The sequence below is a fragment of the Canis lupus genome, chromosome 9, assembly GCF_011100685.1.
Source record: "Canis lupus familiaris isolate Mischka breed German Shepherd chromosome 9, alternate assembly UU_Cfam_GSD_1.0, whole genome shotgun sequence".
In the NCBI taxonomy this organism is placed as follows: domain Eukaryota; kingdom Metazoa; phylum Chordata; class Mammalia; order Carnivora; family Canidae; genus Canis; species Canis lupus.
This window is the reverse complement of record NC_049230.1, coordinates 45,951,376-45,971,288: the sequence shown is the minus strand read 5'-3', so window position 1 is coordinate 45,971,288 and position 19,913 is coordinate 45,951,376. Positions and strand designations below refer to the sequence as shown.

The 19,913-nt window shown below is 40.2% G+C and overlaps 1 protein-coding gene across 1 annotated transcript in view; it reads right to left on the bottom strand.

The window, feature by feature from the left end:
- Positions 1 to 19,913, bottom strand: part of RPA1 (replication protein A1) — a 76,291-nt gene that overhangs the window by 9,610 nt on the left and 46,768 nt on the right. The window contains exons 6-14 of the mRNA XM_038548492.1: positions 15,380 to 15,472; positions 12,444 to 12,576; positions 10,997 to 11,099; positions 8,757 to 8,825; positions 7,908 to 8,100; positions 7,613 to 7,752; positions 7,021 to 7,169; positions 4,295 to 4,427; positions 1,222 to 1,398 (exon numbers count right to left, since the gene is read on the bottom strand). Coding sequence (XP_038404420.1) covers positions 1,222 to 1,398; positions 4,295 to 4,427; positions 7,021 to 7,169; positions 7,613 to 7,752; positions 7,908 to 8,100; positions 8,757 to 8,825; positions 10,997 to 11,099; positions 12,444 to 12,576; positions 15,380 to 15,472 — 1,190 coding nt within the window. The remainder of the gene's footprint in view (positions 1 to 1,221; positions 1,399 to 4,294; positions 4,428 to 7,020; positions 7,170 to 7,612; positions 7,753 to 7,907; positions 8,101 to 8,756; positions 8,826 to 10,996; positions 11,100 to 12,443; positions 12,577 to 15,379; positions 15,473 to 19,913) is intronic.

Below are 19,913 nucleotides of genomic sequence, written 5' to 3'. Positions count from 1 at the left end.
TGTAAAAATATAAAGCTTAAATGTAGAACTTTCTTGTTGAACTAACACTTTAAAGGATAAGTAAAATCCTTTATTTTTTAGCTAAAAAGACCACTAAAAAAAATTTCCTATTACAAGAGTATTCAGTGCAAGGGAAAAAAAAAAAAAAAAAGGAAAATGCAGGAGAAACTAGAAATCAACAAGAAATACCCTCTATCAGCAGTCTGGGATTTGTCCTCTCAGTCTGTTTTTTGTGTGTGTACATACTTTAAAACTGCATCAAACATACCATTTAAAATTTGCTATTTCAGTGAATAAATCTGAACATTTATTTAGATCATTTCATTTATTAGATCATTTTCTAACTATAGAAAACTGTCAAATAACTGGCAAATTCTGATGCCTTCATGGTATCCCACACTAAGGTTTTATAGTAAAGGAATCAACTAGTAGAACATTAAGGAAGTTTTTTTTTTTTCATTAAGGAAGTTTAAGTTGTATCAAAGTTTAAAAAATAACAGTAACAAATAACTTCATACAGTTGTAACATCTCTGATGATTCCTTAAAAGAAATTCCCTCCAAATGTTTAATATGCCAGAAAATATAAACATTTTTAAGGATACTGATATATTATTGCTAAATCACCTTCTAGAAAAATGTAAGAATGCCTATTTTCTTATACCTTTATTATCATGTATTATGATTTTTTAAAAAGTATACCCCTCACTTTAAAGGTTTTTTAAAACAGAAACAATTCTCACAATGCAAAAAAGCCACACTCCCACATTAGCATGCAGCTACATTCCTGAGAAGTCAGTTCTACCAAGGCTAAGAGGAACAGATTATCTACAAGAAAAATAACTAAATATAGGCATTGGCTGTATAATTATTGCTCTGCAGAAATGCCATTTCAAATTAATTTATCTTCATAACAGTGAGCAGGAGAGTGTCACCAAATGCTGTAACTGTACTACAAGCACAGCAGCTAAAATCAGCTGGGTGTCGAAATGCAACTTTCTTGTAGGAAAAAGAACTTTTAGCAGAACAGACTGCTCTTCAGTTGAGTGAAAGGCCCCTAACTTGCTGTACTGATAAGAACAAAAAGAAGCTCTTTAGCACTTACTCATCTGGTGACTTCCTACCACAAGCGATCTTGTTTTTGCTATTGTCTCTACAAAGCCTGGCACTTGGTAGGGACTCAAGAAACAACACAATGATTCTCATCTACCCATTCTACTTACTGACAGGATCATGCGGTACTTGAAGCTAGGAAATTCACTGTCACACTTCTCACAGCGGTATAATCCATTCTGTTGATCGATCACTTTCTTATTGCAGTCCTGAGTTGGGCAGGCCTGATACATACAGTTCTCTTTGCGAAGATACACTACTGTCGCCACGGAGCTAAAATAGTCAGCCTTTGGAAGAAAAGAGTGACATGAGACCTGGAAACCAAAGCCTACATTTGAGAGAGGACTTAGAAGCAGCCTAAAGCTTGCCCTTAAAATGTAAGCACTATTTAATCTACAAATCCTTAGGATCACAGTGTCATTAGAGGGTATCATTTATGCTATGGTTTTCGAAATCACTTGTGCTAACTGCAAAACCTATGAAGATAATAAACTAAGTTTTTTTTTTTTTTTTTATAAATTTTTATTTATTTATGATAGTCACAGAGAGAGAGAGAGAGAGGCAGAGACACAGGCAGAGGGAGAAGCAGGCTCCATGCACCGGGAGCCCGATGTGGGATTCGATCCCGGGTCTCCAGGATCGCGCCCTGGGCCAAAGGCAGGTGCCAAACCGCTGCGCCACCCAGGGATCCTTAAACTAAGTTCTAAAGCATATTATCCCTTCATAATAAAAGCAAAAAAAATTTTTTTAAAAAGATTTTATTTATTTATTTATTCATTCATTCATTCATTCATTCATTCATTCATGAGAGACACAGAGAGAGGCAGAGACACAGGCAAAGGGAGAAGCAAGCTCCACACAGGGAGCCCAATGCAGGACTCGATCCTGGAACTCCAGGATCATGCCCCGGGCCAAAGGCAGGTGCTAAACTGCTGAGCCACCCAGGGATCATGCAATAAAAGCAAATTCTAAATTAGGCCAAATTAATTCACTAAAATCAGAGAAAGACTATATGAAAAACAAAGACTTCAAAGACAAAGATTTGTTCCTCCCATTCTTCTGATTACCCCAAAGGTAATCAATGGAGGAAATACAGGGTAATGCAGGCAAACCTGGTGTAGCTGTGTCCAACATCCTCCCACATTAAAAACAACAGGAGTGATTTCTGGGGCCCAGATTCACCCTCATCTCTGTCTAGGCCATGGCAGCAAACTTTGTAGAAAGCCAGACGGGAAATTTTTTAGGCTTTGTGAGCCATTCAGTCATGGTCTCTGTGACAGCTACTCAGCTCTGCTGCTGTGATGTAGGAGCATCGTTACACAATGTGCAAACAACCACATGCAGCTGCTGTGACAAGCCTCGGTCTAAGCCATCAAAGTGGCGAGAGCACTGAGAAAGAAATGCAGCAAGGATGGAGTCATGTGCATTTGTGGCTTTATGTGGTCCCTACTTGTTTTTCTTTTTGACTCCCACAGAAAGGATATGGAGTGAATAATTTTGCGGGGGTTGGGGGGCGGTGAGCAGTTCTCTCTGGGGGTACTCCGAATTCAGAGCCAGGTCAGGAACCTCTGGGGCTTCCCAATGTCTCAGACCAAAAAAAAAAAAAAGGGGGGGGGGGGGGCAAAACAATACTGTGAATGTTTAAAGAGACTGGGTGAGTCCTCAATCTAGAAAGCTCTAGAGAAAGTATGTCTCGGGGTGCCTGGCCAGCTCAGGCAGTAGAACATGCAACTCTTGATAACTCTTGATCTCAGGGTTGTGAGTTTGAGCCCCACAGTGGGTGCAGAGATTACTTAAAAAAAAAAAAAAAAAAAAAAAAAAAGAAAAAGAAAAGAAAGAAAATCTCCTAGGAGATGCCTATAGTTTTTCTGTATTTCCAGGTAAGATCTAGATCCAGATCCAGAATTATGACTTTAAAGTCAGGGTACAGAGATACCCTCGAGTCCTGATTTCTTCTTCTTTTTTTTTAAAGTTTATTTAAGTAATCACTACACCCAATGAAAGGCTTGAACTCACTACCCCAAGATCAAGAGTGACATGCTCTTCCAACTGAGCCAGCCAGGTGCCTCCAGGCCTGATTACTTACTACGTATTTTAGATCTAAGAGGGAAACTAGTGACAAGAGAACCTCAAAAGCAGCTGTTCCTATGACAGAACAACATAGATCTGTCTCATGTTTAATTTTCAAGATGCTATAATGACAGCATTATAAAGTGCCTTTGATGACAATGACGGATAAGGGAGTACAGCAAAATGAGACAGTAAAGAATAAAAACTATAGTATATGACATGAAAATAATAAAAGTAGGAATTATGTTTTGGGGAACATAAAGGAGAAATAAATGACTTAAATACTGAACTGCTGACAGAATACAGGTTTAGATCAAGACGGGAAGAGCGTCATTACATACAAACATTGAAAGGAAGATGTAACTAAAATCAAGTATGAGAGACAATTCCTGTCAGAGAATAGTGGCAAATGCTTGGCCCATGAGATGAGGCTGGTACTGTGCAGCCAGTGAAGGCCCACATGGACTGCCTGATGTCTGACAGAGCCTAATGGTTCTGTGCTCAGTGTTGGCTTTAACCTCAAAAGGCATCTTCTAGGTATGTGGGCATTTTAATTTGCAGGAACAATCAGCAAAAATAAATATGGATCTGAAGTTATTACCACTTCATTAAGATCCCTCTAAGAATTAAACAACTCTCTGTGGGACGCCTGGGTGGCTCAGCGGTTGAGCACCTGCCTTCAGCCCAGGGCGTGATCCTGGAGTCCCAGGATGGAATCCCACATTGGGCTTCCTGCATGGAGCCTGCTTCTCTCTCTGCCTATGTCTCTGTCTCTCTCTCTCTGTGTCTCTCATGAATAAATAAATAAAATAAAAACAAAAACAAAAACAAAAAACCACACAAAAAAACCCCCAACTCTCTGAGTCAGAGTTCTTAACATTTATCTGCCTGAAGATGTCTGAGAGATACAACATAGTCCTATTATAATGTTGGCATGGCTCCCTCAATCTGCCAGTGATTCTTAACCATCACACCATGCTCTGGTCAGAGCTCTGGTTAAGAATCATAGCTCTGGATGAATGTCAGATAGTTGGTCCCAGAAATCAGGCTTGAAAACTCATCCTCCTGCATACTTTACATGCTTTTGTGAAGAAAATTAGGAACTTGGGATACCTTGTCACCATGGCCTAGATTCTCTGATTTAACCTCATACAAAGTTTTCCAGTTGGTGTTGCCTCCTCCTGTCCCTCCACTCTTTAGATCAGAGATGGAAATACCATCTAAGGCTTGTCCTTCCGAGTCAAACCTGAAAAATAAAGAATGACAGGCACTTTATATATTTATTGAATATGCTGCTTGTTTTTAGATGCCAGATACAGGCTACCCACACACCCCTAATCTCCTACTTGGTCCAACTTTCATAGGTTATGGTCACATGGGCTGGAATTAGTATCTTCCTTCTAGTATCTTAAGACAACTGCAGGAAGTGAAAGACCTCTTTTCATCTCAACTGCTTTGATGCCCCCCAGTGGTGAAGACAGTGCCAAAACACAACAGAACCTTTTCTTAAATTAGCAACTGGTATATAATTCTTTAGGCTAGTGATGCCTGTTCCCAGTCAGTAGCTGCATTTTTATCATTACTGACATATAACAGCATAGAGAGTAACAGTCCACTTATAATGAGGTGGCAAAAAAATGTTCCCATGGTAAAAGATCTTATAAGCCTGGGGCCCCTGGGTGGCTTAGTCAATTAAGCATCTGACTTCAGCTCAGGTCATAATTTTAAGGTCCTGGAATTGAGTGCGGCTTCAGGCTCCATGCTCAGTGGGGAGTCTGCTTGCCCTTTTCTCTCCGCCCCTCCCCCTGCCTGTGCTTTATCTCAAATAAAAAATATATATAAAAAAAATCTGGGCAGCTTGGGTGGCTCAGCGGTTTAGTGCCACCTTCGGCCCAGGCCGTGATCCTGGAGATCTGGGATTGAGTCCCACGTCGGGCTCCCTGCACAGAACCTGCTTCTCTCTCTGTCTGTGTCTCTGCCTTTCTCTCTGTGTCTCTCATGAAAAAATAAATAAAATCTTTAAGAAAAAAAAATCTTATAACCCTGATATAGAGTTTAAAGGATTATATAACCCTAAGTAGATATTATCTATCATAGATTCATCTTGTGAGATTTTACCTATGCCAATATTAAAATTAACATTAATCTGGCACCTGGGTAGCTCAGTGGTTGAGCATCTGCCTTTGGCTCAGGTCATGATCCCGGGATCAAGTCCCATGTCAGGCTGTCAGCCTGCTTCTCCCTCTATGTCTCTGCCTCTCTCTGTGTCTCTCATGAATAAATTAAATGAAAAAAAAAATCTGTGCTGCATTATTATTAAGACTGATTATATTTCTTGATCACGTATCAGCTGATATGAAGAAAGTGGCTCAGAAACATACTTGTGGCATGGAAGAGTCAGTCTGAGATTAAAAACATGTCAGTATATCTAAAAGGAGGAAAACTAAAAGCTAACCACACACAAGAAGAACAGGCTTCTTCAAAAGAGACCATCTAAACAGAATGGATGTTGCCCTAAGCTGCAGACAATTGCCTTCACATTCTGTCAGGTAAGCGGCTAAATCTGTCACAGAAGAACAGCAAGGTCCATAAATCTGTTTCACCACTACTAGCTATACCAGTGTAACTCCAAGGAGATATTTGCCACCAAAGATAGCTCATCAGGAATCAACAGAGCAAGGATAGACGCAGCCCTTCTTATAATAAAAAAACTCCACATTGTTATAACCAAGATCTAGTATCTCCAATCCTTGCCTGTGTGAGGTGTGTGCACTGAACTTCTCTTTGATCAATGCCAAGTTATTTTATTCTGGAGACAGTTATGTCTTCTTATGTTGACCAGAATCACTGTTACTGACAAGTAAAATATGAAGACTTTAATGTGGGCATGCACATTAGACTTGCATGCACATGCAAGTCTCTCTGCCTCTCTCTCTGTGTGTGACTATCAGAAATAAATAAAAATTTATAATAAAAAAAAATAAAAATAAAAAATAAAAAAAAAGAGGGAGAGAGGGAGAGAGAGAGAGAGAGAGAGAGAGAGAGATGGGGCGGGAGGGCAGAGACACAAGCAGAGGGAGAAGCAGGCTCCATGCAGGGAGCCTGATATGGGACTCGATCCTGGGTCTCCAGGCACGCCCTCGGCTGAAGGCGGCGCTAAACCACTGAGCCACCCGGGCTGCCCATAAATTATTAAAGCTCAAGCTCGTGAAAGTGTTTTCTCTGACCATATCAATTCTTACAGATCATGTTTCAGTTGAAGTGCTCCTTAAAGGCAGAGTTTTAACACCCAAAAAAGCTAGCTATAGTGAGGAGATTTTAATAGGCTCTCCTCATCCCCTGAGTGCTTGGGGAATAACCATGTAATGCCAACAAAAGCCATTGTTCCCACTGCATTTTATCAGAGTCCAGTAAACATACACTAGAAGATGTGATCAGCACCAACAACTGGACAGAACAAGGAACACAGTCTTCTCCAATACCACGGAAGCCCACAGCTCTAAACCTAGGAAAGGAAGTTACCTCTCTAGCTTACAGTCCTTCAGCACACGGCTGGTATAATCCACCCTCACCTTACTTTGGCAGGATCGAGGTCAGCAGGCAGCCCTTCCATTCTGACTGCCTCCTCTGGAATCTCTGGGTTTGTCATGGGATTGCAGGTTTGTCAGTTTAAGGGCTTTAAAACCATCGTCTCAGAAGGCACAATGCCTTCTGCTCCATTCAGTAACAAAGCCCTCTGCTCTGCAGATAGCTCACATACTGATCATAAGAACCAAAAGAGCCAGCTCTTCTCAAGGCCAGGCTCAAATAACCCCTTTGTTTGGTCCCATAAAACCTACCATCCACGAAGTTTATAGGCCTCCGGGATGTCAGGATTCACAATGATCGTGCTTGAAGACAGTACAGAGAGGCTCCGTCCACCAAAATCAGAAACTCTGGCTCCTTTGATAGCCATCACGGGTTGTCTAGAACCATCAAATCTATCAGCCTGAGTAATAACAAAAACACCCAACAAATACAGTGAACAGGTGTTGCTGGCAGGGAGAACACACTGAACGTTTTTTTTTTTTTTTTTTTTTACACACTGAACGTTTTTATAGAAAACAAGGAAAACAGTCAATAACAGAGTAAATGTAATAAATGGTATATGGAATCTAACCAAGATAACCTCGCACATAAGAATCTGCTCAAAGATACAGCAAAACTAATCTAGAGTTAGAGGAAAGATCATTTCACTGTGTAAAACTTAAATCAGCATATTTCACAAAAGTAAATCAAAGAAAGGATTTCAGACATTCCTCGGACAGCTCAATCCTTCTTTAGGAAGGGCCTACACGGCCAAAGCCCCATAACTCTAAGACAAGACAGCCGCCCGGCTCTTCACGTCTCTGCCTTCTGCACATGCTCTGACTGCTCAATGCACATACTTACATCTTCCCCCCACAGAGTAGCGGTCACTACTTTCCCTGACATGTCCATCAAATAGATATTTCTCTTAGAAACTTCTCTGTTGTTAGACTTCACTGTGATTTTGGTGGCTTCTTCATAGCTCTTGCAGATCCCAATTATGTCTAAAGTACAGGCACAATGTGTTAGCAAAAATGGTCAAGGCAGCCATTACAGAATGATCAAAGGTTGAATGGCAAGCACTTAAGTCTTACACTTCTCTTATATGTTGCACACAAAACTAATAATCACAACTTTTTGCTCTCACACGAAGACTTACCTATAAGTGAGTCCTTAGTCTTGCTTTCTAGGTCACCAATCCCTGTGAAGTCAAACTGAACTGTAGGTAAATGATGACCATCTTCACAGGGCATGACAGAAGTCTCATTATTGAAGGTCATCTCATAGTCATTTTTAACAGCTGTGAATTGTTTGTTAGCAATCTTCAGGATGCCTTTAGAGATATAATAGACCTGCAAAAGAGGGAAGCCATGGAATGTGGGGAGTCTACCAGATTAAGAAAAACAAAACTCCTTACCACTACGCAGTTCTTCAATGGATGAGAGTCCCCTCAAATCCTCCCCATACCACTCAACTGTTTCAGTTTTCTTTCTTTCTTTTTTTTTTTTTAAAGGATTTTATTTATTTATGAGAGACACACAGAGAGAAAGAGATGAGAGGGAGGGAGAGAGGGAGAGAGGGGGAGGGAGAGAGGGATGGAGAGAGGCAGAGACATAGGCAGAGGGAGGAGCAGGCTCCCTGCAGGGAACCCGATGTGGGACTCCATCCAGGGACTCTAGGATCATGCCCCAGGCTGAAGCAGGTGCTAAACCGCTGAGCCACCCAGGGATCCCCTGTTTCAGTTTTCTTTTTTTTTTTTTTTTTTTTCCTGTTTCAGTTTTCTTTCGTTTCTTTTTTTTTTTTATTTTTTATTTATTTATGATAGTCACACAGAGAGAGAGAGAGAGGCAGAGACATAGGCAGAGGGAGAAGCAGGCTCCATGCACCGGGAGCCCGACGTGGGATTCGATCCCGGTCTCCAGGATCACGCCCTGGGCCAAAGGCAGGCACTAAACCACTGCACCACCCAGGGATCCCTGTTTCAGTTTTCAAGACAACACTACCCTACCTTGTTCATGTCGATGAGGGGAAAGAACTTGTCCACTTGCTCATTGAAAGCAGTAGCTCTGATTTCACCCTGTAGAAGCATGCAAGAATAGGTTTAGAACTGCATTCATTGAGTTTTACCCCTAAAATTAGAGGACACTTTCGTGTCAAAATGACATCTTTAAGGCAATAACACAAGTACAAAAGGCATGTGTGAGAGGGCCACAGACACTCCAGAAACACACATTTTAGAAGTCATATATTCAAGTTATTAAGCACAATGGAACAACCTAGGCTTAACTAGCTGATCCCAGTATGGTACTTTATTAACCTCAAGTTAGAGACCTTAAAAAAAGCAAAACAAAAAAACATAAGAAACCTAGTGATTTTAATATTTTGACAACCAAAATAAAAACAAATTTTAACACTGAGTGACATAAATGCAGACGATAAGGAAGCGTGATGAGCCCAATGATTCACCAGCTGCCCTTATGTTCACACCAGGCAATTACGTCATATTTGGGAATCACTGACAAAATGCTAGAATACGTCATGTTTTCGAGTTGCTTGTGATTTGATTTTCAATTTTACTTTTCCATCAGTCAAAATACTATAGATGGGGGCAGCTGGTTGGCTGGCTCAGTCAGCAGAGTGTGTGACTCTTAATCTTAGGGTTCTAAATTCAAGCCCCACGTTGGGTGTAGAGAGTACTTAAAACAAAAACAACTATAGATGGATAAGAAACTTATAACAAAGGGCTGAAATTTTAGCCAACTGATAGATTAGACCGATAATCTGGTAAAAAAATTAGGTTCTGATATTGATTCTGCCACCATACAGTCAGTATATTTGGAGTATTGGGCCATCTTCCCAAAACAAACAACAAAAACAAACCACCTATGTTTTCTACCCTCTCAGAAGTTTGAACCACTAGGAAATATGCAGCAGCTTAAAAATAATATGTCAAGTACATATTAAGAATTATAAACAGAACAGAGAAACAGCTAACAAGACTGTTGAGATTCTACAACTTGGATTTTTTTGTTTCTTCATCATGGTTTGGTTTTGTTTAAGTGAAGCACAGAGTCTGCACATGCAGAATCCACCTCCCACAAAACCATTCACTTTTCAAGGTGGCTGGTGCATGCCTTCTGCTGTGGCCCAAAGAAACACTTTGCTTATAAGCAGACATCACTTCTTAGGCCTTCAGTTTAGCCTGCAAACAGGTCAGACAGAGTGTCTTTGCTTTCTCTTACTCATGAGGCTGCTCAAACAATTAAAAACTAAATTCTATTGCTATAAATGCTTAGACTTGTGTGACTCTTGATCTTGGGGTCATGAATTCAAGCTCCATGTGGGGTGTAGAGATTACTTAAAAATAAAATCACTAACATTAAGGATTTTAAAGGCACCTGGCTGGCTCCATTGGTACAGTATGTGACCTTTTGTTGTTGTTGTTGTTGTTAAAGATTTTATTTGTTTTAAGAGTTGCATGCTCTAGAGGTGCCCTGGTAGCTCAATCAGTTGAGTGTTGGACTCCTGGTTTTGGCTCAGGTCATGATCTCAGGGCTGTGAGACAGTCAGTGGGGAGCCTGCTTGAGATTCTCTCCCTCCCTTTCTGCCCTCCCACTCCCTGGCTCACACCCTCTTTCTCTCAAATAAATAAACAATTAAAAAAAAATTGCATTCTCTATGGACTGAGCCAGCCAGCCAGGTGCCCTGAATATATGACTGGTGATCATCATGAGTCCAAGCCCCATTTTGGCATGGAGCCTACTTAAAAAGAAAAAATAAATTAAAAAACAGAAAAACATAACATATAATAAACTAAAAGGATTTTATTTAAGAGCTTTAACCCTCTGGGGCACCTGGCAGGCTCAGTTGGTTAAGATCCAACTCTTGACTTCAGCTCAGGTCAGGATCTCAGGGATGTGAGATTGAGCCTGGTGTCAGGCTCCAAGCTGGGAGTGGAGTCTGCTTAAGGTTCTCTCTCTCTCTCTTAAAAAAAAAAAAAAAAAACCCAAAAAAACTCTCTCTCCCTTTCCCTCTGCCCCTCCCCCTATACCTCCCCTTCTGAAGAAGAAAAAAAAAAAAGACCTTTAACCCTTTGCCCCCAGACAGCATTAAAAGCCTACAGAGGAGGAAAAACAACAATATTCATGTTTATTTTTGGCCTACTGCTGTTTTTCATCACACAGGCTTACACAGAGATGAGCTCTCTTTCTCAGACTACTCGTATTTTCCCACTTGACAACTACTCACACTTTCATCAACTAGTTCTATGGAAAAAAGCTTCCCTTCCCCTCGGGAATTGCTCCAGGTACGGATCTGACTTTTGTTGGTAACTCGAGCACAGATAGTCCACCTAAAAACCAAATAGATTATATTAGTACTCAGGTCTTAACTGGGAAAGATCTAAAAGGTTCCCTATTATCTTCCTATAGCCTTTCTTACCTTATGCATATTCCATTTTTCAACGTAAGCTGTATTTTAATCCAACTGATTAAAACCCCAAGATGACATACAGGTTTGACAGTTTATAGAATAAGCAAGTAATAAAACATATCAGATGATTTAACACTAACTCATTCTCCTGTCAAATTAGCAAATTTATAAACGCTCTCCCTTCTCCAAAAAGCAACACGAAGGCAACAGTATCCCCTTAATGAAAGGTTCTAAGCTAGAAAATGCAGTAATAACAGCAATTATATTTTGCCACTATTTTCAATTATGGGAACTGATCAAACTGGTGTCAAACTTCTGTCCATTCTAGCCCACAATGAATATAAATATGGGACAGTGTTGGTAAGCCACCAAAAGAAAACACACTAAAGCAGTATGACCTCAGACAGAGGCCACTAAAAAAAGGAGGTACAAGATCCAATATCCAGTCCTGGTGCCGATACTGAACGCAAGTGTTGGGCACATTGGTTACCTTACTCATTTTCCCTGCACTGCAAAGAATTGAAGATTAGATAACATATCTAAAAGAATTCTGAAAAGAGAACTGATTTTCAACTGCTAAAATTAACTTTTTTTTTTTTAATTTTTATTTATTTATGATAGTCACAGAGAGAGAGAGAGAGAGAGGCACAGAGACACAGGCAGAGGGAGAAGCAGGCTCCATGCACCGGGAGCCCGATGTGGGATTCGATCCCGGGTCTCCAGGATCACGCCCTGGGCCAAAGGCAGGCACCAAACCGCTGTGCCACCCAGGGATCCCAAAATTAACTTTTAATGGAAAAGAATTATATATATAACTAGTATCTGTTCAGGGTATATTAATATGGTTATACAAACAGTACAGATTCTCTTAGTCAACTAAATCACAGTAACAATTTTTAGACTAAAAGTCACTTATATATCATAGAAGGTGAAATGCCTTCTGAAATACAACAAATATTTATTTTTTCTCATAAGACAATAAATGGATTCTTTAAACATTAAGTATTTTTCAATTAAAATTCTTTCAAAACAAATGAAACTCTATAGGCTATTGTAGATTGTTTTTCTTGCCATTCTTTCATGGTAAGAGAGTCAAAGGTCACCACAATTTGTACCCTCTTTCTCCTTTCAAGGAAAAAAAAAGATGAAATTTATTTTATATATGGTAACCCTGAAGTTCACACATAAATACCTCAAGAGCCCATAATAACCTCTAACATCATATTGTAGGTATATCCTGAGCTTACTCTATGGCGTAACTCACTTGGATTGGTAAGGAGTAAGGCTGGCAATGGGCACCACTTTGACCTGTGTCCCTCCAGAACTACTCGCTAGGCTGGTACCTCCAGGTTTTCCAAATGTCTTTGAGGCACTGTAAGTCTTAGAAGCAGTGAAACCTTTAAAAACAAACACAAAGGAGGATCATCATTATTCTATCTGAATTTTTTTAAAAGATTTTATTTATTTATTAGAGACAGAGAGAGAGAGAGAGAGAGAGAGAGACAGGCAGAGACACAGGCAGAGGGAGAAGCAGGCTCCATGCAGGGAGCCCTATGTGGGACTCGATCCCGGGTCTCCAGGATCACACCATGGGCTGAAGGCAGCGCTATACCACTGAGCCACCAGGGCTGCCCTATTCTATGTAAATTTTAAACAAATGTTGTAATAACTCTCAATTACTGAGATGTCACTGGTGAAATATAAAATGAAAGCAAAACTCTGCCTTTTTAGTAATCAAAGAGATATGGAGATTACATAGAGACCACAGACGCCTGGGTGGCTCAGCAGTTGAGCCGTCTGCCTTCAGCTCAGGGCATGATTTCGAGGTCCTGGGATCAAGTCCCACATCCGCTCCCTGCAGGAACCCTGCTTCTCTCTCTGCCTCTGTGTCTCTGACGAATAAATAAAATCTTAGAAACAAAAGCAAAAAAAAAAAAAACAAAACAAAAAAACCCAAAAAACAAACAGAGACCAAAACAGGAGGCTAGGAAAGTAACTGTGAATGAAGCCTGGGCACACAGAAGCTTACTACTTTATCTGTTGACTTAAGCTCTGACTGAGGTCAAGATAGTAATTCTGGTGAGTCCAGACACTGTTCTGGCCCATCTTTCTTAGACTGTCCTCTTGTATCAATGGGCAAGATAATGGGTTAGAGAAAGAAAATCAAGCAACCTCCTTGACTGGTAATACTGACAGTAAGTCACTAGTTGCATAAGAAAAAAAAGCAAAAGGAAAGGCTAGGAGGTAAGGCACATAATGGATGAACCATCTGAGGTGAAGGGTCCTACCACAAATATTTTACCTCAAACATCCTCAGAAAAATGTTTTCTTTCTTTTTTTTAAAGATTTTATTTATTCATGAGAGACAGAGAGAGAGAGAGAGAGAGAGAGAGAGAGGCAGAGACACAGGCAGAGGGAGAAGCAGGCTCCATGCAGGGAGCCCGAAGTGGGACTTGATCCTGGGTCTCCAGGATCAGGCCCTGGCTGAAGGCGGTGCTAAACTGTTGAGCCACCCGGGCTGCCCTATATGCAGTTTTTATGAAGTTTCAACCTCCAAACTCAGAAAACAATTCAGTCCAATTACTTCATATCTTCTCTACCAAAGCATTTCTTTAGGATGGAATTTGGCTGGAAATGTAAATCTACCATTATTCAGCATTTCTTTATTGAGTTTCCAAACCTGTAAGACACCATTCTAGGTATTTGCAGTATTTAGTAAAAACTATACAGAGACTGTCCTGGATCTTAACATATTCTATTCTAATTGGGGAGTCAAGAGAAAACTACACATACGACAGTAATAATTGCCTCAAAGTTATGCAAGAAGCACATGAACTTTGAAGAATATATGCATGTGTACATATACCTAATATTATCTATAAGATATAGTTTTTTTTTTTTTTATAAGATATAGTTCTATAACACACATACACACACTTCCCCTCAATATAGTCTTCTTTTCTTTCACCACCCAGTTGATGTGTGTTTAGACAACATTAATTGATTTTTAAAAATAAATGTTAGGGACTCATTGGTGGCTCAGTTGGTTAAGCTTCTGCCTTCGGCTCAGGTCATGATCCCAGAGTCCTGGAATCAAGCCCCTGCAAGCAGGGAGCCCTGCTTCTCCCTCAGCCTCTGCCACTCCCCCTGCTTGTGCTCTCTTGCTTGTTTCTTCTCTTTCTCTTTCAAAAAACAAATTAAAAAAAAAAAGTTAATATAAGCCAAAGATTGACAATTGGGAAAATACATCTGTGGGAGGAGGGAGAGGAATAACATACTACTTGTAGTTCAGCCTAAGGAAGTGACTAATTATTAGATTATTCACCACTTTAGATACTAAATCTATTTCATGACCTCTTTCAACAGTACATAACTTGCAAGTTGTATATATAAATAGATCCACTTATAAAAGGAGATAGAAGATAAGATTGACAGATATTGCAAAGTAGATAAAAACATAAAAAACCAAAGGGGAAAAAGTCCCATGTCCTCAAAGTTTCACAGTAACATTAGTGACGTCTTAACCTTGCTTTTCTTAAAATTTCAGCACTGAAAATTAGTAATTAAGAGTTGAGGGGAGAAGAGGTGGGACATAAGAAGCTGTGACAGAAAAAAGAACCTCTAAAAATAAATCCAACCCAAATCCTCATTTTTAATAGTTCCTCAAGTGAAGGGAAGAAAGTAAACAAAATGATTCCATTACAGTCTCTCAGGACCGTATTGCAAGAGACAGGTAAAGGAAGATTTCTCATCCATGAGACTGAGAAACAGAACCTAGGACCAACATAAATGATACCATCTTCACGTTAAGATAAATACCTATGAGAACCCCGAATGGGAAACTTGGAGAGAGACAAGTGGATTCCAAATAGTTAAAAGGCAAGAACTTAAAGGTATGTAAATTCACAAAGTCAAAAGAGTGTAATAAAATGTAGGATGTGAGAAAGTACCAAATAAATTATTAACAGAGAACAGTATATCATTCTGATGAAAATAGGCATATTAAGTATCTTTAAAAGACTATCTTTAATCATTTCTTCAATCACACACTTTATAGTAAGAACTGGAATTCCCCTCTGCAAGAACCAACTATCATGATCAGGATTTTGAAAAATTCCCTTTAGTCCCAGATTAAATTTCAAAACATTATTCAGAAGCCTGATACATATATCTAGCACATGTCTTCATGTGGCCATTTACCCATTGCTGAGCTCCCATTCTGTTGCTGGGGCTTGTTGGCTGGTGGATTGGCTGCTGAGACTGGAGAAGGAACTGCCTGCTGCTGCCCATGTCCTGAGGACCAAAAGAAAAACAATTTTAGTGCAAATAATTCAGGCTAAAAGATTTAAACTTAAGTAGAAGAAATACTCTGAGAAAATGTAAATTTTTTATTTTGTTAGACTCTCATGGGTCAGAATTCATGCTGGGGTATTCAACTACATGCAGTCCATTTGCTAAGAGTTCACATCTGTTTTCATTATATAAAAGGTTGGCTCCATTTACCTTTCACCTGCTTATAATTGAGTTTTCGGATTTTTAAAAAAGATTTTTAAAAATTATTTATTTATTCATGAGAGATAGATAGAGAGGCAGAGACACAGGCAGAGGGAGAAGCAGGCTCCATGCAGAGAGCCCCATGTGGGACTCGATTCCAGGACCCCAGGATCACGCCCCAAGAAGGCAGATGCACTTAACCACTGAGCAACCTTGGCGTCCCAATAGCTTTCAGTTTTAATGAGGTTCTCCCCTAAAGTCTTGCCCATTTCTCCTGCATGAACCTGAAGTCAAGTCACTGGCTGAATCTGTGACATCATCACTATTTCCATAGCAACAGATCGATGCCATCAACATAATTGTGTTCAAGGTAGGATCTATCAGAAGAAAAAGCTGGGTGGTAAGAAAAGCCTAAAAGCAGTTCAATTGTCTCTGAAGTGCTCCTGCTTCAAAGGAAAAGGAGACATTCAGAAAGGATTCTACCCTTTCCTTCCCAAACAAAGCAACCTTATTTTGCAACTGACAGTTGATGGAAAATAAGAGTTGAAAGAGCCTTAGGTACCGTGAAGTGCTAGTGAACTGTCACAGCAGGAAGAGATGAGATGGAGTTCAGAAGCAGGTGTGTCAAGGAAACAGAAAGATTAAAAGGAAAGGAGGGGAAAGGAACAGGTCTCTCAAGCGGAAAATAAGAAATCCCACACCATGAGACTATTTATTTGCCCCTCACCCTTTCTACAAATGTTTATGAGTTGAAGAATGTTAAAACTGCAAAATATACCCAATTAAAAATAATTGATTTATGGAATTTGATTTTGCCTTTGTGAGGGGCACTGAAAGCAGAAGTCAACCTAATCCAGGCTGCTCACCAAGAGTACCTGCAGCACAGAGTACAGCTCAAAAAGATTTCCTAGAAAGTCCTAGCAACAAAATGGCGAGGACTGATGAAAGGGCTCCCTGCCTGCCTTTTCCAATCACTAGGCTTATTCCTGCTGGGTTTCCCAAAGCCCTCACTGAACTGGGCCTACTAAACACTGACTTCATTTCCTTCTACCAATATTACTCTTAACTAGTACAACAAAATGAGAGTTATTATCTGTGACATTAGAGTAAAATAAACAGCATAAAATTAAAAAGGTTAAAACAGAATTGCTTATTCTTTAGTTCTTCCTATGGAGGGAAAACTGAGAACCTGTTTTCTTTAATCTCCATCACTAATTTCACCAATCCCCCCCACCCACCTTTCCTCTGGTCACCATCAGTTTATTCTCTAGAGTTCAGAGTCTCTTTCTTTGCTTCTTTCTCTTTCTTTGCTCATTTGCTTTCTTCCTTAAATTCCACATATGAATGAAATCATATGGTATTTGTCTGATTCATTTATTTCACTTAGCATAATGCTCTCTGACTCCATCCATGTTGCTGCAAATGGCAAGATTTTTTTTTAATTTTTTATTTTTATTTTTATTTATTTATGATAGTCACAGAGAGAGACAGAGGCGCAGAGACACAGGCAGAGGGAGAAGCAGGCTCCATGCACCGAGAGCCCGATGTGGGATTCAATCCCGGGTCTCCAGGATCGCGCCCTGGGCCAAAGGCAGGCGCCAAACCGCTGCGCCACCCAGGGATCCCCAAATGGCAAGATTTTAATCATCTTTTTAAGGCTGAATGATACTACAATGTATATATTTACCACATTTTCTTTATCCATTCATCTATCAGTGGACACTTGGACTATTTCCATAATTTGGCTATTGTAAATAATGTTGCAATAAACACAAGGGTGCATGTATTCTTTTAAATTCATGTTTTTGCATTTTGGGGGTAAATACTCAATAGTGCTATTACTAGATCCTAAGGTTGTTCCATTTTTAACTTTTTGAGGAACCTCCATACTGTTCTCTACAGTGGCTGCACCAGTTTGCATTCCTACCAACAGGGCAAGAGGGATCCGTTACTCCTCATCCTCAACAAAACTTGTTTCTTGTGTTGTTGGTTTTAGCTATTCTGACAGGTATGATGTGACATCTCATTGTAGTTTTGAGTTGCATTTCCCTGATGATGAGTGATGTTGGGCATCTTTCATTGTGTCTGTAGGCCATCTGTTTATTTTCTTTGGAGAACTGTCTGTTTATATCTCTGCCCATTTTTTTTATTTTTTTTTTAATTTTTTATTTTTATTTATGATAGGCACACAGAGAGAGAGAGAGAGAGAGGCAGAGACACAGGCAGAGGGAGAAGCAGGCTCCATGCACCGGGAGCCCGACGTGGGATTCGATCCCGGGTCTCCAGGATCATGCCCTGGGCCAAAGGCAGGCGCCAAACCGCTGCACCACCCAGGGATCCCCTCTCTGCCCATTTTTAAATTGGGTTATTTGGTTTTTGGGTATTGAGTTGTATCCATTCTTTATATATTGTGGATATTAAGTCTTTATCAGACATGGCATTTATAAATATCTTCTCTCGTTCTGTAGGTTGACTTTTAGTTTTGTTGGCTGTTTCCTTTGTTGTGCATAAGCTTTTTATTTTAATGTAGTCCCAATAGTTTATTTTTACTCCAGAAACACATGTAAGAAAGATGTTGCTATGGACAATGTCAAAGAAATTATTGCCTATGTTCTCCTAGGATTTTTATGGTTTAGGTCTCATATTTAGGTATTTAATCAATTTTTTTAAAGGATATATATTTTTGAATTTTATTTAATTATTCATGAGAGACATACACAGAGAGAGAGAGAGAGAGAGAGAGAGAGAGAGAGGCAGCGACACAGGCAGAGGGAGAAGCAGGCTCCATGCAGGGAGCCCAACATGGGACTCAATCCCAGGTCTCCAGGATCCTGCCCTGGGCTGAAGGTGGCGCTCAACCGCTGAGCCACCTGGGCTGCCCATCTTTAATCAATTTTGAGTTTATTTTTGGGTATGGTGTAAAAGAGCGGTTCAGTTTCATTCCTTTACATGGAGCTGTCCAGTTTTCCCAACACGATTTGTTGAAGAGACTGTCTTTTTCCCATTATATATTCTTTCCTCCTTTGTTAAAGATTAATTGATCATGTAATTGTGGGTTTATTCCTGGGTTTTCTATTCCGTTGCATTGACCTATGTGTCTATTTCTGTGCCAGTAGTATACTGCTTTGATTACTATGATTTAATACAACTTAAAGTTGGGATGCCTGGGTGACTCCTTGGTTGGGTGTCTGCCCTCAGCTCAGGGCGTGGTCCCAGAGTCCCAGGATTGAGTCCCAGGATGATTTCATTCCCATGAGATCATGACCCGAGCCAAAACCAAGAGTCACTCAACCGACTGAGCCACCCACGTGCACCATGCAACAGATTTCTTCTTTTTTTTTAATTTTTATTTATTTATGATAGTCACACAGAGAGAGAGAGAGGGGCAGAGACACAGGCAGAGGGAGAAGCAGGCTCCATGCACCGGGAGCCCGACGTGGGATTCGATCCTGGGTCTCCAGGATTGCGCCCTGGGCCAAAGGCAGGCGCCAAACCGCTGCGCCACCCAGGGATCCCTGCAACAGATTTCTATACATTGATTTTGTATCCTGCAACTTCAATGAATTCATGTATCAGTTGTAGCATCTTTAGGATTTTCTATATATAGTATCATGTCATTGGCAAATAGTGGAAGTTTTACTTCTTCCTTACCAATTTGGATGCCTTTTCTTTTTGTTGTGAGAGACTTTATTTACAGAGAAAAAAGAATCTAGATTATTGATAATGAGTTTTTGGATTTACTTTTCAGCTTTCCCATCATCTCTGAATTTACAACGTGTCATATGAAATTGCATGGGAAAACTGCTCTTCTTTGACAAAGTACCTAGTGATGGAACATTTTGCAATTTTATTTATTTATCTAGGTTTGTACGGGGAAATTCTTTTTTTTTTTTTTTTTAAGATTTTATTTGTTTATCCATGAGAGACACACAGAGAGAGGCAGAGACATAGGCAGAGGGAGAAGCAGGCTCCCTGTGGGTAGCCTGATGTGGGACTCGATCCCAGGACCCTGGGATCATGACCTGAGCCAGAGGTAGATGCTCAACCACTGAGCCACCCAGGTACCCCAGGAAATCTTTTTCTAAAAAAAAAAAAGATTTTATTTACTTGAGAGAGTAAGAGAGAGCATTAAGCAGGGGAGAGGGAGTGCTCGCTTCGGCAGCACATATACTAAAATTGGAAAGCAGGGGAGAGGGGCAAAGGAAGAGGGAGAAGCAGACTTCCTGCTGAGGAGAGAACC